Here is a 16,924-nt window from a genome sequence, read left to right on the forward strand (position 1 = left end):
AAGGGACATTTTATACGATGACGGTGGATGGAGCTAGGTAAGGAACGGAACTTTCAGCCCTGAGACAACGTAAGCTTAAGCTTGGCTGTTTCACTAGAGCTGAGGTCATTGGCTTGACGACACTATCTAGACTAGGGGCTAGATCATTTGGAATCTGATAAGATCTCGGAACCTGGTAGACTAAACCAAGAAGAATGAATGCATCGTTTGAGCTTCAACGATTGGGTTGAACCTCCAGATCCCAGCATTATATATGACACTTCATTCTTGGTGTCTACAGATAGACGATTTCAATTCAAGAGTCTTCAGTGACCCAATCTGGCCTTGGCCATAAGTACAGACATGAGAGAAAAAAGATTAGGTTCAAGACAGGGACCTTGTCATGTCCACATCGTGATTGGTCGTAGCGTGGAGAAATAAATGGCATCTTTGGGACTCTGTCATGCTCGACGGTTGATTGGTTAGCCAGTTGGCTTTTCGAATTGAAGAAATTGTTCCTCGGCAGTTGCATGTTCCATCGGGACCGACTTTATCTGCCTTTCACCTAGTCTAGTCTATAGAGATAAGGTTACACTTGACAATTTGACTATCTCGCTTAGTGTATGAGAGGCCCAATCGTGTTTTGTAGCCAGGGATATGAATCGAAGCGATATCAGTTACCCTGGAGGGCATGATTTTGAGACAGTTTCCTTTGTTATTTTCAAGATTGTTAGTCCCAGCCTCTGATAGTGTAACAATAGGCCTCTTAAAGCATGAGATGATGATTAATTCTTTATGGTGAACCATTTTATCTTTGATGATCACACGAAGTGAGAAAAGAGTCAATGAACGTTAGTAAGATGAAATCCATGCAAACTTGACTCTGTTTACCTGAGGGCTATCACGTTAAAATCACGTGGAACAAAGTCCATCAGATCAACAAATCTGACACAGAGTATCTCCAGCATTAAATTGTAAAAGGTAAATGATAATTCATGTCTCGATCGATAAACCTTGAATATATGTATCTTGTCATTTTGGCTCACAACCCCATCCGAAGGTCCAAGGTTATCGAGGTCATTGGTCCGGGAATGGCAACATCTCGCTAAACTGTCTGATCTACGGTTCAAGAAGGTAGTAATCTCTCGGCCGAGGTATCCAGCCTCCACCAACGCCATGCTGTTAAACAAGTTGAGATGAAAACTCTATTGGGAAATGATATACCATTTCCCCGCGCTCGGTACATCTCCTACCGAGCAATCCCAGCCTCTTTTCTGAAAGTTGACAAATGAGCATCCTCTAGAATTCAACGTTACGTCTTGGCTCTTATACTAAAGCCCCCAAACATATTAAGCATATTCTTATCATAGGACCGCCTCGTGGCATCTGCATGCAGTCGACCAATTCCATCAATCGGTTCTCTCCGAGTCCCCGACCCCAAAAGTGCCGGGCTGAACCCTGCAACAGCAACCGATCTGTTCTCTAACTGGTGGAAATGCTACCGTATCCCTGTTTGCCGGGTGAGTAGAGGCCGGGACGAAACTCAAACAGGTATCCTCGGAGGATAGATTGGTACATTCCCCATTCGTGGAGATGAATGTTGTAATCCGGGGTTTTGATGACATGCGATTGTACTAGATATACAGGTCTGGGCGCGCCTTTTAGACAGCCAAGTTCTTGTGCATTATTCTCTAGACGGGTTAACAGTCATCATGAAGTTTACTGTTTCTTTCGCGGCTCTTGCTGCTGGAGCATTCCAGGCTGTGGCTGGTCAAACAGTTTACTTTGCCGGTATGTCTTACATCACTCATCCCTTCATCATATATACTTACTGTTTTAGGCGACTCTACTATGGCCAGAAGTGGCGCCAACGACGGTGCTACTGATGGCTGGGGAAACTACATTGGCAAATACCTCAAGGTCAACGCCGTCAACAAGGCCATCGGCGGTCGATCTGCTCGCTCATACACCAACGAAGGTCGTTTCCAGGAGATTGTCAACCTCGTCAAGCCAGGCGATGTAGTTGTCATTGAATTCGGCCACAACGACGGTGGTTCACCCAACAAGAACGACAACTTGCGCTCTGCTTGTCCCGGTGCTGGCACAGAAGTCTGCACCTCTGACAAGACTGGCGAAAAGGTGTATACCTATGTCTTTTACATCTCGCAAGCTGCCAAGGCCCTTGTCGCCAAGGGTGCCCAAGTCGTTCTCAGCACGCAGACTCCCAACAACCAGTGGGAGACTGGCACATTTGAGCCTGGTGCCCCTCGCTTTGTTGGTTATGTGTCTACTGCGCACAGGGCTCTGGCTAGCTCCAGCGTAACCTGGGTTGACCACTTTGCTGCTGTTACCAAGATGTACCAGAAGCTCGGTAACCAAAAGGTCAACTCTTTGTATCCTCGCGACCACACTCACACAAGTCCCGAGGCTGCAGACCTCATTGCCAAGGCTTTTGTTCAGGCTATCAATGAGGAGATGAATGGAAGGACTAGCTTGAAGTCTCTCATTAAGACTCCTGTCAGCAACGTCTACTAGACTGTGGGGATACCTCACTAGTATAGCGTATTCTTGTCGTTATCTAGACAGGATATCAACATCTATCTAAGATGATTGCTATAGTTTCTGTACATAAACCTTGTCACGAGTCTCAATACTCACCGCTATTGTTTTTCCTTTGTCTACTTTTCTTTTTGGCCGGGGTCCAGTCACATCTGGTTATTCGGACGATTAGTGAGATCCTACGCGGCAATCATAAAGAACCTTACTTATATAGGCGCCATGGAATTATGATGTTCAAAATGCTTTGACCGCCAATAAGAAGATATCTCTCATATACTAGCATTTCAATAGTTTACATTCTCATTGAAGCTGACATCCCAGCACGTTAATTATTCCAGCGTGCTGATCCGCTATTTGTAGTAGCGTCTTCAGAGTTGCAAGCAAACCCCTGTCAAAAACCCAGTCGAGACTCAGTGCTGTAGAATGATCCACCAAACTATCGACTGTAGTGTGGACTAGAATCAAATATCTCAGCCGTGGCGTCGAATCCCTGGCATCTTCCAACTGTTGCCCCTGACTAGCCTGATGATCTCTATAATTAAATAAACATTTGGTTTTCCTCTTGATTTTCTTCAGAGAGGTTGCGCGTCATCGTTTCTGTTAATTAGTCCTGTGTTGAAAACACTGTCCATTCGTTCTTCCACAATGGCTCGTCACGGAATCGTCGCCCTTCTGGCGGCTACTCTTCTTGGTGCCAGTGTCAACGCTGGTCCTTGCAAGCCCTACTCCTCGGTTGCTCTGTCCTCAACTGTCATTGTTGAGCCGACGATGACAGGATCTTCGACAATTACTGCCGACATCACTGGAACCACCGATGCGCTTGAAACAACTGTCACTGAAGCTACCACTGACGTTACAGATACCACCGATGCCCTGAAACGACCATCACGGAGCCAGCAATCGAAACTACTGGTACTCTGGAGACGAGTGTCATCAAGACAACTGCTGAAAGCACTACGGATCTTGTCGAGACTACAACGACCGAGACCGCAATTGACACTACTGGGTCTTTAGAGACAACATCTGTTGATACTACAGATGTCCCCGATACCACCACCACCGAGGCCGTCGTTGACACAAGTGCTGTCACTATCGAGACTACGACGACCGCTGCCGCTGAATCTGGTTGTGTGCCCACTCAGATCCTTGCGAACCCCAGCTTCGACGACAATACCAATGGTGCTCCATGGGCGCGTGGACTAGACGTATCCGTCAGTCAGGACAATCCTCGATCCCAGCCAAACTTCCTGTGAGTTAACATCCCATATTGCGCATTGAATAACCAAAACTGACGATGATGACATAGTTATAATACCGTCGTCACCGTATCTGCATATCCTCCTATGTTTTATCAGAGGCTCCCCGCCCTGGGTTCCTCCACCTACGAGCTGCGATACTGGTACAGCCTGCGAACCGCCGTTCTTGGCAATGGCTTCTCCTGCACAGTTACCCCTTCGTTGAATACCCAAGTCCTTTCCTCAAGCCTGACAATGACCGATAACAGTTCGCACGGATTCCAATTGTCGTCCCAGTATTTTACCGCACAGAATCCTGACTCGCCTGCTGTGCTGGTTTTTAATGTGAACTGCAAAGGCAATTTTCAGAGTGTCAGCATTGGTGTAGATGACATTGCTTTGACTCGACTCTGCGACGGTTCTAATTGAGATGTGAATCAAGCAAAGGACGTCAAGGCCCTCCGCAAAGCCGTCAGGTCTTTGTAAAACAAGACAAACTGCAACTAGTAGATATTTCAACTAAATATAATACCAACGTCGTATTTAGTATCCAGTTCTAGCAGCGTATCTCTGTGAGTTGGATCAAATGAAAATACTCTACTCAGCATCTAACGAATTATGAAGGAGCCCGCGATATCATGTTTCATTTTACACCTATATGAATTCTAAAAACTTCAGTCGTGTTACATAACCCCGACAGTGACTGTTACTGGTTCTGTATTGTATCATGGTTGTTGCGCCAGGAGAACTGCCAAACTCCTTGAGGTTCTAAATTGTGCCATTAATAAGCTTGATGCTAGATGGAAGCAAACAATACTACAGATGCTGACACAATCGCCGTATGCACATGGAACGTCACTCAGGATTAAGTAAATCGAGACTTTGAGGTCCGTGGCCACGGCTTTATTTATTCAAGTATAACGAATGACTATGAGAAGGAGATATACCCCTCTCTTGTAACTTTGACATTGTGCCAGGTATCGTTGAATTTCTGAGAATGCAGGTAATCTCAGTCGCCATGTAGACATGTTGAATGACTCAGCCATGGCATGTTGTTCCATATTAACGCTGCACAATCTTGTACTTTGAGACACGGCGGGGGTCGATCTTGACTTTGCCTTCGGTTGGCCCGGAAAACTGTTGACCCGAACTGTCGCTAATTAGCATGTACCTTACTGTCGGCATGGAAAACTATCACTTACTCTCCAAGATACAGCCAGAGGTTGACAGCACTGCGGCAGGTGTAGCCCTGGATGTTTCTAGTTTTGAGTTAGTTCTAATAATCGATAAACGATCGAGGGTGCCATTACGGATTACCCTCAAGGGGTTGCCAGGTGTCAAAGGTAGGATAGTGATCTCGGTCACTGCCACCCTTGACATCCCAACGGATCTGCCATGAATGTTAGCAACAAGGCGATGTTGGCAGTACACGGGTTCAGCCTACGTAGGCGGTGTTGGTGTCAACGGAGTTATCGGAAGGCTCCTCGAGAGGCTCCGTGGCGGCAACCTTTTGTTCAGCGTCGCTCATGGTGATGGTGTTTGTAGATGAATAGGATGTAATGAGAATGTGTGAGATGAAGGTTGATGGGAAGATGAAGAAAGAATTTGTGGGAGAATAGCGTGCTATTTATGTTCTTTCGTGCTTGGAGGACTCATACCTGGAAGCATGTTTGTTTACTGTTCCAACCAGTCCTGTCTTTCTGTTGGTTGAGTCACATCTTGAGACATGAGATAGAATCGTCTAGATGGAATAATCGCTTTTGAGTTTATTGCATATGTATGTTCCAGACAGAAGCTCACTTCACAACCTATCGCGGTTTCTTGACTCCATCACATGAAACCGCCACTCTGCAGATGCCTGTATCGATTCTTGTTTATGCACAGCGACAAAAGAACAATCATATCAAGCCTGCTCTATAGTCATCTCTGCCGATGTAGAAATCAGTAATGTACCCGTATTTTTCACTGTTATAAGAACATGGAATGATGGCCAAATCCTATTCATTATACCTGAATGTATCTACTGTAGTCCGGCTTTTGTGGAAACATGTATGATATCCCCTCAACCACTGCCGAGTTTAACGGAAGTCGACGTCAACTGAGAGGTGCATGGTTTGGCATGCGCTCCCTTGCGCCACCTCACTGTAAGACAAGTAAACGTATGGATACTTTACGATCGCTAACAAACACACATGACATGATGATCAAGCATGTTGTCGTGGATGCATAAAGCTGTACCATTGGAATGATAACCTGTTTGTCATGTGAGCTCATTATGGCTCTGAGACACGCTGCACTTGTGCCGTTTTGCAATTTGTGCAATATTGTTCAACTCTCTGATCGGGACACAGGGCTATCACTTACGTCGGCACTACTACCGAGACTAGACTATTCAGTTGATATTTCAAGGAGATTATTTAGTTAGTCGATTGATCATACTTACAATGAACTCAGGATAAACGCTACAAGATAACAATTGTAAAAGAGTCTTACCATTGTAGTCGGGACATTGTTCTCGCTTGTCTCTCTGAGATGCGTGTCTCTCATGATGCAGGAATCTCGCCGCCGGTAAGCGAGGCAAGAGGGAACAATGTCAGTATCTTGGCGAACGTATACAACCTTGATATAGTGCCTACTGCAACAACATCAATTTGTCATGCAACAAGACACAAATTGGGAAAAAACAACATGGCGGTGTGTCGCAAACCAATATCTATTCAAGATCCAGACACTCAACGTTGCAATTCAGATCGCTTATTCATTTCGGCAGTTATCATCATAACACCTGGATTAAGATATCTCAGCCCAAGTCTCCTCTCACAACAGAGACTGCCAAGGTTAGCAAGTACCTCACTCTTATGCCAAGCGGCGGCAACAGCAATTGACCGAGTTCACAATTCCAGACACGTTTCTAAGTTACCCATCTATTGCACGATCAACTGCCGAATAAAGCCGCCTTTAAGCCAAGAGTAAAAACAGGCATTGCGATCTCGATAATGATAATTGACATCTCACCAAACGATCTTGTGAACGTGTAAATGTAACGCCGGTTAAGATTGAGTTAATGCAGATGTTCTGGGAGTTGGCACGAATCCTCACTGGTCTTCCTTTCCAACCTCCGGCTTATCCATGTCTACAAATGGGAACGATCAGAGGCAAGTTGAGAGCTGAAATGCACAAGGATAGAGATGGTTTCAGAGGTTAGACAAGTAACGAGCCGACCTGACCCTCCTGGACCTGCAGGGAGTGATGAGAGAAGGCTAACTATGTGCGTGCCGTGCCGTGCCGTGTTTGTTACAGTCCAAAGGCCCACGTCAGCCTTTGGCCCCAACGCAGAGCGGTTAGCCAGAAATGGATTCCTTCACTTTTTAGGGTGTCTCATAGCATATGATTGTTTTTAGAAAGGAATTACGCGAGGAGATAGTGTCGGCGTTGCGCGTGATTGATGAGTGTCAAGTTGAGCGGTAGGTGGCTGTCCCAAACACCAATCACAACGAGCAGTGGATAAAGGGAATTAATAATCAACAGGCTGCAGTAGGAATGGGAAGATGGTTTGTTTTACCACTGTAAAGGGCGACTAATTTCATAATTTGATGCGATATTGCGCCCTTCATGCCATGTCTCACCTAGACTGGAGGTCTTGCTGTACCTCTGTTCTTTTGATTCCCTTTCCTCGCCCTGAATTTGACTTTCCATTGGTTAAATTGGTTTTCCACTTGTGTCTCGATCTATTGACCTGTTAGGAGAACGATGCACTGTTGAGAAACTGTTCCATCACTTGACAGAAGACGTACCTTCATGTATTTGAACAATAACCAAACAGAGATAGTTAGAAGTAGTATGGTACCTACGACAAGAAGACACCAGCGCCAGTCCGGATTGTTCTCTAGTATATTTACGTTCATACCAAACAGGCTCTGATTTTACTGGTTAGACAAGGTAGCTCAATTAACTCGCACACTTACAGATGCAAACATGGCCGGCAGGAAGATAAACTGTAGATATTTGTTTTGTCATGCAAATATCGACGAAAAAGCATCGCCGCTTTATGGATCTCAGCTCAGCCATTGCTCAGACTGTACTCGCCCCGACCACAGGCGACACACCTGAGTCACTACAAGGTACCTTGCCAATACAAGCAGGGGTGCTCAAATCCATCACCCACCAATTCATTTCCTATAAAGTGATGCTATCACCTGCGAGTTCCCATATTAACAACTGCCAACAAACAATCAATATCAATCTATCTATAATTTTTTAAAGATAATACCCCTTATACTGTTCCTCATGTCTCTGACAAAACGACGTAGGCGGAAGGCCCAGGATCCAAACGAGCTTATGGAAAGGGCAATCTTAAATGGGCTTCCCTGCGACCGCTCCTAACTTGATCTGTACCCTATTCCCCTTGAGCCCTTGGAGGCTTTGAAGTCCAGGAGCGCCTTCTTTCTTCCCTCTCACCACTGCTTCATGGACTTTGGAAAAGCTTTTTTACATTCGAGCACTCGTCCTCGCCTTTCTCTTGTCCTCCAAAAGGTCAACTGTATCTGCTGGTCCAAAATGGCCTCCACTGATACCTCGAAGACCTTGACTCTGAACCCCGAAAAAGTGGATTATTCACGGAAACGAAGAGGAAAACGTAGCGATTCGTCAACAGGTTCGGCAAACTCTGAACAAATACCATCGGTTGAAGTGGCACCTTTAGTGTGGGTGGGTACTGTCTCAACAAATCGGCTTATTTACGCATTGGAGGCATCTTGTTAGGGTTTGCTAGTTACACATCTGGTGATAATATGGCCGGTAATGCGTCCTTGATATCATCAGCTGCAACTTTCCTAAGGCCTGCAGCAAACAGGAAATTTTGAATTCAACTTTCTGACATGTACACTCTCGCTAGACAATATCACAATAGTTCCAAAAGCAGACATATTTGCAATGTTCATATGATCCGACTTATCTTCTCGCTTATGATACTTATGACTCCATTGTTCATATGTCCCATAGAATTGAACTATTCCTGTAAGTTGAGATATGAGATTGGCCAGGAGAGCCACTGACGAGAGTCTTGGGAGATAGCGAGGATCTCCTTCATAATATGGGATGCCCATTCGTGTATGAACCAATGTCGGACCTCAACTGTACGAAGTAACACACAGAAATGTCCCAAGATGACCATCGGGATTAGGTCTCTTTGGCGCAACCCTTCCATGTAATCATCTTCAAGCCGGTAAATCCAGCCTATAACATCTTCAAGCTTGCCGACTGCATCGAGAGCAGCGTTTTTCCTCCTGCCAAACGTCCTTTCAAAACAGCTCTTGAGTGCTCCTAACTCATGTTCGTAAGCGTTTTTGAGCTTCCCCTCGGTAGTTCCATTAATCGCATGCGAGATATCTGTCAAGGAAGAGCGCCAGTCTTCGATGCCCTCGACCATCAAGGCTGTGTCGGTCGCTGTGCTGTCTTCTGTAATATCGCCGCTGGGTATTGGGGCATATTCTGCCAGTACACCCGAAAATATCCCTGACCAGCCTGCTACTTCAACGACAGAACGTACGCCCCGAAGGAGATGAAGCCATGAAACGTGCCCTTCGATATTGGTAAGAAGAATATTCCCAGGACTCGGACCTTTAGCAAGAGCCACAAAGCATATTAGCACGGATGTCAAATACGCAGCTGGGCTATTAGCTCCACCAAGGCGACTAATCAATACCGTCGCTGGCTGCAACGCAGTCGTCAAATGTGTTTCCGCAGTCAATAAATATCGGGGCTTATCAATAGGTTTGAGTTTGGCCAGATGATATGATGATAACGAGAGTATAAGTTTCAGTATGCAGTTATGCTGGAATCCTACTCGAGGCGCACCTTCGGACCAAAGATGGGGTTGCGTGCCGTCGTGAAGGGTGTTTGCGGTCTTGGTCATGTAGTTGTGGAAGAGCTCAAGATCCATAGTATTTAGATGCTCGGAGCGTTCTGTAGCAGATTCAGCCGCGTGACATTGAATCTGCTCAGCCCAAGATTCCCAGTCTGATCTGGGACGCCCTGGGCCCCGTGGTTGAGATTCGGATCGGGGATAAGGAGAAGCGTGCGGTCGTGGTGGCTGAGGAGAGAAGTCGCACCAGACACCAAACTGAATGCATTTACCGCATTGCGGTTTCACTTCGTCGCACTTGGAAAGTCCATATGGTCAGAATGATGTAGTATATTGCAATATGGCATACCTCGGGTAGGCAGAAAGAAAAGGCTAGGTTGAAATGGGATGAGCGACGGCTGGGTAAGTCAACACTACTAACCTTAATCTTTCTTCTTTTGCAGGTTTGGCAGCCAAGCCGAGATTTCTTGTGGGGTTTACGCATATTCGTATACGAGACAGCGTTTAAGGGCAATAGAGCGCCCTATTCTCTCATCAACTAGACCTGCGGCTGTAGACTGACGTTGGGTTGCTGTAGGCTGGCCTGTTGTTGAAGATCCTGTGACAGAATAGAAAGTTGGCAGACGGAGAAGTCTCCATGACTGGACTCGCGTCGCATTCTCGGACTTTCGGGTGCACGGATCACTGCACTAAGACTAGCTTATACGCACCTGATGCGTAAATCTATGATTGGTCAATATCGAGACCACGACGAACGGCACCTGACTCGTGGCGGAAATGAAATGAGTGGAAAAACGTCACCAAATGTCTATAGGGACAGGAGCGGTTACGGGTCACTAGTGACATCATGGAGGTGTTTACGTTATAAGGCGTTCTGTTTTCTATCACTGGGAGTCAAGTCAATTGCAGAAGTGAGGTCAGACTTGACGTACATTTATTTAGGAATCACATTAAAGGAAGACGTAACTTTAATTAATAGTTCAATTAAATTTTATTATTAGCTTTACTTGTAAGGCTGAAGAGTAGATAACTTTTGATGATTTGAGTAAGTGAAAGGACTAAGAACAGGAAGAACCAGAAACTAAACTAAGAGAGTACTGTATCTAACTATCTCGTTACCAAGGGAAGGTCCTCTTTCAAAACGTCTAGCCGTCGAACTTTCATAATCAGTTGACCCGGGTGTATGACAAGAATGATTATAATAATAGCCAGCATAAAACAACAGTCGAAAACATACAAGAAAGCTTCATTTGACAAAAGAGGGCCATCACCACCCTGCTTATACTCAATGATTCTGACCAAATTGCGGATCAAAAATAGGCCGCTGGTGCAGTATAGTGCAATAAAGTATCGACGATAGTGCGTCACCACACCTGCAATACACTGGACAGGCGGGTTTGAATGGATTCTAAGCTGCAGAGTGAGGACGCAGATCATGAACAAGGCAAAAGCAAAGATCTGAAGAACCAGTCCACTTATGATGATGGTCTGACCTCGCTTTGCCTCTTCGATGACCTCGCTGCCTGACATGATGGCACCTGCAGTCTGTGTGGCAAAGCAGATTACATCAATCAAGACGAACAGTTTGGTGATCCAGCGCAAGCTTATAAGGGATATCTCTTGAGCTTTGAGAGCTCTCGTGATTCGACCGAGACACATATAAATAGTGGCGGCGAGGAATGGTGGGGCCACAAGGACGAGTAAGTTTTGTATTAAAAAAGGCAATGTTTGTCGGAGATTGTCGTGAGATCGTGATCGAAACCAATAGGCGGTAGCTTCCACTGCGAATAGTATCAGCTACATCTGTAACTACCTAGAAGATGGTAGAGGGGCCACTTACTACCGCATCCTATAACCATAGGGATGGGAAAGGCTGATCGATAGGGGAACATCATAATGAAGTGCGCAATACCTGCCGCTGCAAAAAGGCCCAAGAAGGCATATGCTGGAGCTTGAGATGGATTGTAAGGGTACAAGTCAAAAGGGGCATAGCCTTCCGGTGTTTGGGTGTCGTTTGCCATTGTTTGTTCTAACGGGTGGCTCAAGTAGATTGATGGTGGTCTTGGAGCGGTTGACGTGTAGTGTAACGAGTATGATTGGGAATGAGGTACATGTGACGAGAACGTATCAAGAAATAATAGTAAGGTTATTAGGTGCGCTAGAAAACAACGGGTGACTGGTTGCTAAAGACAAGACCGGCAATATTACAAAGGAAATGCTTTATATACTAGAAACGTCCCGATGACCTTGCACCCTCAAACAGTGCAAGATTCATGGATGAAGAAATGATTCGTTATCCCTGGAAAGTTGATTGGCTATCAAGATTTACGCATTCGGATATGCTTTGAATGGAACCCCTAAAAAGGTCCACCTTGTTTCTGCTTGCCCGACAGCCCCCTGGCCCACTAACTTGACTAATTTAGGACCGAGCTCTCTTTGACGTCTTCCCAAGACACGATGGCAGTGCACAAGTAGGTTACTAAAATTCCTGGACCCAAGGTTTTAGGGTAATTATTAGACTGGACCTGTTGGAACAATCTGCCAATTTTAAGTTTAATACGAAGTACAACTGGAAGAGCTTTTCTGGCAGAATAGCCTCACAACACAACAGTTGCTTTATTCCGCCGATTCAATCGACATCATCAGCCTTGATCATCTATAGCTAGCGATCCTAAATGGAGGTAATACACATAGACAAATTTCGTTCAGATACATTCTATAGCAGGGAATTGGGATCGCTTCCTCTGTAAACTAAAAAGCAAACACTTGGTCCTCTAATTTGCTGACAGGCCGCGCCTTCTCGAATCCTAGACTCTGTGTGATTTTCTTCATTCCACTAACCATAGGAGGAGGGCCGCAAAGTAGTATCTTGACATCTTTTTCCGGCTTCGGTAGCCAAGCCTGTACATGGTTAGTTTTTCAATTTCTTGGGTCAAGGGTCCAAAATGTCTTACATTGATCATCTCTTCTGTGACGAAACCAGCTCCACCAGTCCAGTTTTCAGGTGGATTATTAAGCACAAAGTGGACGCGAATGCTGGCGTCTTGACTGATTTCGTCCAAATCTTTCTTTAGTAGGATATCCTCAACGTTCACGTTGGCAAAGATGAGGTCAACTTCAGTCTTGTCACCATCGCCGCGGCCACGTATGATTGCTCGTATGATTTGGAGCATAGGCGTGATACCAGTGCCACCAGCAATCATGCCAAAACGACGAACCATGTTAGGCGTGTAAATGAAAGCACCCTTTGGTCCGCGGATCCTAATCTTATCTCCCAGGTTGAGCGAGGCCACATGTTGAGATATGTTTCCTTGAGGATATGCTTTGATCAAGAGATCGAAATATCCAGGCTGATGATCGCCTGATATTGGTGTGTAAGACCGAACAATTTCTTTTGTCGTTCCGTCGGTTTGAGGTATCATTGCTCCGATGGATATGTGCTGGCCAACAGGCAGACCGAAAATGGAGTCGGGACTAGGCAACTTGAACCGGTATCTAACAGCCCCAAGTCAGCAAAATCCCGTTGATGTAGGTAGGCAAAGGGACAAATGTAGCAAATACAGCATTCGTAACTTACATGGCAACATTGTGAGAAACAACAGTTCTTTTTTCGAGTTCAAATTCCTGAAAGACGTCCGGTTTCAAGACCTTGATACCAGTCTCCTTTGCGTGTTGGACGATAGAATCAGGCAATTGCTGCACGGGATCCATTTTGGAAGCCGGGTCCAACTTCAAAGTTCCAACTTCCAGCTCGGGGAGAATCTCGTGTGCTTCATCAGAGTGGCCAGTATTATCGTAGGCTTCTGTAGCATCTTCGCCGGCAACTTCAAGCAGAAATTCTGCGCCACCGCTGTGGATCCCCAGATTAGTCTTAATCAAGATGATAAAGGGATAATTTAAAGGCTGGAAGACATGTAGCAGAAGATTAAAGGCACGTACGGGTGTTCTTGTAGGAAAGAAGTAACGTCGTAGACCTTGCCGTGGATAGCGATGTAGATGTCATCCTCGGTATTGTGTAACTTGACATCGGCAAGGCTGAACTCTTGAGGTAAAATGAACGGCGACATTTTGAGACCTTGATACGGCTTGAGCGCGAAGAAAGAGAAACAAAGTCAAAGCTTTTCGGATTGCCTCCAATGTTTCAGAGTATAGGTAGATTAGAATTATCTGGGCTGGTTTGTTGACATTATATTTTTTATAAAGGGCTTATAAACCGTTATCTCTAGTACTCCCGAAGGGTCGGGATCTTCGGGTTTTACGGATCGAGAAGCCGATGTATCTCCCTCGCTTGTTCTACCGAAATTCTAGCGCTGGGCTCTGACGTTTTGTTTGGATCTAACTATCTCATAAACTGGAGCAAAGTGCTCCAGGGTAGTAATCGATCAACAAATGACCCTTCCGTCACGGGAGACATTGAAAGTGCTACCATATGTATTGACGATTAATGAAAATGATAAATTCGATCATAGAAATGGTACAACTAGATGTATTGAACTTAACTGGATGATGGAACCATACGCTGAGCAACCTTACGAAGCAGTTGTTCGTGAGAAAAACTGTAGGAAAAAGCTGTAACTGGAAAGCAGACTTTGGAACCTCCTGGTTCACAAAGTTTCTACAATTATTTCTTTACAAAGGGTCGGTATGAGTGCCCCGGCGAAGGGGGGATGGTCCAGTTCACAGGGTCAGTCTACATCATTCTCGGGAGGGCTGTGCAAACCCCTCAAGAACGATGGCGCATTGCACAAACATCATAGCACCGAAAGTGATCGGGTTTAATTGGGCGACCAGAGCCAGCCGCACATCCTCAACACGGGGGTCAACCGCCAACATAAGTAATGGTGAAAAGTGACCAGAAATTTCTGTCGCACATTTGCCGTCCCTATTGCGAGGTCATTGTCATGTCATGTAACTGGAAAGAAGAGCGCATGCAAAGCTGAACTGCAAGGTGAGCTGTACAATGCCATACGATGCCCTCTCAAGCGTCACGCGACCGCGCCATGCCTCATGGAGGCAGATCCAATAGGCCTAATTTTACATTTCAGCTTTGATGGTTCCAGGTTAACCTCAGACAGGCTAGATCTATCCAATCAAATGTCTCCTGTCTGATGCGCCCTTAATTCCATTACCCCTGAGGGCTGGACCGTTCTACGAGGAGCTACAGAAAATAACCGCTCATTCCAGGCTGCCTCCCGTCAACATTCTAAACCAAGACAGACCGGTAGATCAATCGGTAGTGGCAGAATCATTCCAATTTTAAAGTAGAACGAGCCAACTGTGAGGACCTTGCATTGCTCAGGCATTTGTTTCGTCAAGAGTCTCCAATTCTAGTCAGGGTCCTCATTTAACCAAGTTTCGGTCCAGCCCATCTTGGCAAATGCTTATCTCTAAGCATATTTCATGTCTCAATAGTCTCAACGCTAGTTGCCAAGCCATTGAGACAGACCAGCCACATTCACCAAGTACTATTACCCATTGAGGAATTCCATTGTCCTTTCTGATGACCTGCGCTGTACTCTTTGGGTATATAACCTGACCCCGTTGCCCCTGGTAGTCAATCCGTTATCCCTCTGAACTCCACATCCATAATCAGCTCTTTTCTTCCCGTCATATCCAGAGACCTTTATTATAATGTCTGACGCTGGTGATCACGAGTCGCACTCCAAGTCTTATACCATGCCCGAAATCAGAGAGCGCATACCAGGTCCACACCACCACACTTCCCCGCCTTCTCCCTCCATCAATGCCACCCATCAACCTATACCTGACAATGGGCAAGATGATCTCAACTACTTCAGTGGTCCCCGGGATCTCCAAAAACACTCCAAATGGCCCCTTATGCTACAGTTACACGGCTCCATCATGCCGTCGCTGATCCTCCCTCTTTTGCTCGTCACCTGCTGGGCAACCGCTATCACCGTCATCTCTAAAAAAGTCCATGATTTGAGCGTCAATTCTGTTCTTCTTACCATTCTTGGTTTTGTGGTCGGTCTCAGCCTTTCGTTCCGTTCGTCGACTGCCTACGAACGATACGGTGAGGGCCGTCGATACTGGGGAACCTTGGCCACTGCGTCTCAGACCCTGGGCCGTGTTATCTGGATCCATGCTGACGATAACGGTGCTGGCAATCAGGATCCCCGTGAGATTCTGGTCAAGAAACTTGGCATGTTGAAGCTTATCGCTGGCTATGCTGTTGCCCTCAAACACACCCTCCGGTTCGAACATTGTGCCAGTCAACCAGACATGCAACCATACATCGCACACCTGGACACGTTCGCTGGGAGGACGACTGCGCCAATGAAAAAAGCCACAACCTTTGGAAAGGTTGCTGGCCACTATCTTGGTCTCTCGTTTGCTCAGAGTGATCCTCGGAAGCATCTCAAGAGAGCTGAAGAGCACCAAGGAAACCTTCCCGTTGAGATCTTGAACCATCTTGCGATAGGTCTTGACTCTATCATCGCCAACAAACAGCTACCAGTCTCTATTCACCAGACCATCGCTTACAATCACCTCACCACCCTTAACGACGTCGCTGTCGGTTGTGATCGAGTCCTGAACACTCCCTTGCCTGTCGCATACACCATTGCTATCAGCCAAATTACCTTCGTGTATGTCATGCTATTGCCATTCCAGTTGACTGGTCCACTTGGTTGGATCGCTATCCCGGCTACTATCACGGCAGCTTATATCATCTTCGGTTTACTGTTCATCGGACAGGAGATAGAGAATCCCTTTGGCCATGATGTTAACGATCTGCCGCTTGATGTCTTTTGTGAACAGATTGCGAACGATCTAGACATCACTGCCTCTTTTGATCGACGGGCGTCTGATCACTTCCTGCTTGGTGGCACGCCGTTACACCCTGTCAGTTCTGCTGTGGGTCACACCTGGATGGAGTACAGCGAGGAAAAGCTCAGAGAGTCTATCAGAAACAAACCTCATGTTCTTTTCAATTGGCGACGTCAGGGCGGAGTTAGGCCATCTTCTACAGGCAGGCAAACTAAGGAGAGAGATGGAGACATGGTTTGATGTAGAACTATATCAAGGAACGAAAACATACGATAGTCTTTCTAGTATCGTGATATGAATTATATTATACGAATAAAATATATCCCTAGCAGTGTAGAGCTTGTCTTCTCGGTGCTGCATCTCCGCAAAATGCTACCATTTTAAGCTTAGGCTGTTTCCGCCATAGTCAGCATGAGTACACGCGTACAGTCCATTTCCGCATTGTCCTTACATTGAGCTCTATGCGGATAAAGACAATAAACAAGACATAATTTTCACA

General features: G+C 45.9%; 9 protein-coding genes across 9 annotated transcripts; 4 read left to right on the forward strand and 5 right to left on the reverse strand.

The window, feature by feature from the left end:
* Positions 1 to 1,691: 1,691 nt before the first annotated feature.
* FGSG_04848 (rhamnogalacturonan acetylesterase precursor) lies at positions 1,692 to 2,514 on the forward strand (the record flags this gene model as incomplete). The annotated part of the gene is made up of 2 exons (XM_011325007.1): positions 1,692 to 1,770; positions 1,820 to 2,514. The coding sequence occupies 2 exons, from the start codon at positions 1,692 to 1,694 to the stop codon at positions 2,512 to 2,514; spliced, it is 774 nt and encodes a 257-aa protein (XP_011323309.1).
* Positions 2,515 to 3,183: 669 nt separating this feature from the next.
* On the forward strand, positions 3,184 to 3,850 carry FGSG_04849 (uncharacterized protein; the record flags this gene model as incomplete). Its single annotated transcript, XM_011325008.1, has 3 exons — positions 3,184 to 3,450; positions 3,555 to 3,749; positions 3,845 to 3,850. 3 exons carry the CDS (start codon positions 3,184 to 3,186, stop codon positions 3,848 to 3,850), a joined length of 468 nt encoding a protein of 155 aa, XP_011323310.1.
* Positions 3,851 to 4,645: 795 nt separating this feature from the next.
* Positions 4,646 to 5,367, reverse strand: FGSG_04850 (uncharacterized protein). The gene is made up of 4 exons (XM_011325009.1): positions 5,218 to 5,367; positions 5,084 to 5,163; positions 4,976 to 5,032; positions 4,646 to 4,923 (listed from the first exon to the last, which is right to left on the reverse strand). The coding sequence occupies exons 1-4, from the start codon at positions 5,299 to 5,301 to the stop codon at positions 4,836 to 4,838; spliced, it is 309 nt and encodes a 102-aa protein (XP_011323311.1). The 5' UTR covers positions 5,302 to 5,367; the 3' UTR covers positions 4,646 to 4,835.
* Positions 5,368 to 5,820: 453 nt separating this feature from the next.
* FGSG_12639 (uncharacterized protein) lies at positions 5,821 to 6,658 on the forward strand (the record flags this gene model as incomplete). Its single annotated transcript, XM_011325010.1, has 5 exons — positions 5,821 to 5,917; positions 6,125 to 6,193; positions 6,328 to 6,341; positions 6,403 to 6,467; positions 6,544 to 6,658. 5 exons carry the CDS (start codon positions 5,821 to 5,823, stop codon positions 6,656 to 6,658), a joined length of 360 nt encoding a protein of 119 aa, XP_011323312.1.
* Positions 6,659 to 7,399: 741 nt separating this feature from the next.
* On the reverse strand, positions 7,400 to 7,946 carry FGSG_12640 (uncharacterized protein; the record flags this gene model as incomplete). The annotated part of the gene is given in 5 exon segments (XM_011325011.1): positions 7,400 to 7,501; positions 7,568 to 7,620; positions 7,625 to 7,699; positions 7,739 to 7,768; positions 7,880 to 7,946. Coding segments are annotated over 5 exon segments (327 nt in total).
* An 835-nt stretch (positions 7,947 to 8,781) lies between these two features.
* Positions 8,782 to 10,120, reverse strand: FGSG_12641 (uncharacterized protein; the record flags this gene model as incomplete). The annotated part of the gene is made up of 2 exons (XM_011325012.1): positions 8,782 to 9,933; positions 9,986 to 10,120. 2 exons carry the CDS (start codon positions 10,118 to 10,120, stop codon positions 8,782 to 8,784), a joined length of 1,287 nt encoding a protein of 428 aa, XP_011323314.1.
* A 623-nt stretch (positions 10,121 to 10,743) lies between these two features.
* Positions 10,744 to 11,657, reverse strand: FGSG_12642 (uncharacterized protein; the record flags this gene model as incomplete). Its single annotated transcript, XM_011325013.1, has 2 exons — positions 10,744 to 11,417; positions 11,477 to 11,657. The coding sequence occupies 2 exons, from the start codon at positions 11,655 to 11,657 to the stop codon at positions 10,744 to 10,746; spliced, it is 855 nt and encodes a 284-aa protein (XP_011323315.1).
* Positions 11,658 to 12,265: 608 nt separating this feature from the next.
* Positions 12,266 to 13,703, reverse strand: FGSG_04852 (uncharacterized protein; the record flags this gene model as incomplete). Its single annotated transcript, XM_011325014.1, has 5 exons — positions 12,266 to 12,292; positions 12,478 to 12,537; positions 12,591 to 13,131; positions 13,214 to 13,486; positions 13,576 to 13,703. 5 exons carry the CDS (start codon positions 13,701 to 13,703, stop codon positions 12,266 to 12,268), a joined length of 1,029 nt encoding a protein of 342 aa, XP_011323316.1.
* A 1,564-nt stretch (positions 13,704 to 15,267) lies between these two features.
* Positions 15,268 to 16,665, forward strand: FGSG_04853 (uncharacterized protein; the record flags this gene model as incomplete). The annotated part of the gene is made up of 1 exon (XM_011325015.1): positions 15,268 to 16,665. The coding sequence occupies one exon, from the start codon at positions 15,268 to 15,270 to the stop codon at positions 16,663 to 16,665; it is 1,398 nt and encodes a 465-aa protein (XP_011323317.1).
* Positions 16,666 to 16,924: the final 259 nt, after the last annotated feature.

The sequence above is a fragment of the Fusarium graminearum genome, chromosome 3 (assembly GCF_000240135.3).
Source record: "Fusarium graminearum PH-1 chromosome 3, whole genome shotgun sequence".
NCBI classification, from domain to species: Eukaryota; Fungi; Ascomycota; class Sordariomycetes; order Hypocreales; family Nectriaceae; genus Fusarium; species Fusarium graminearum.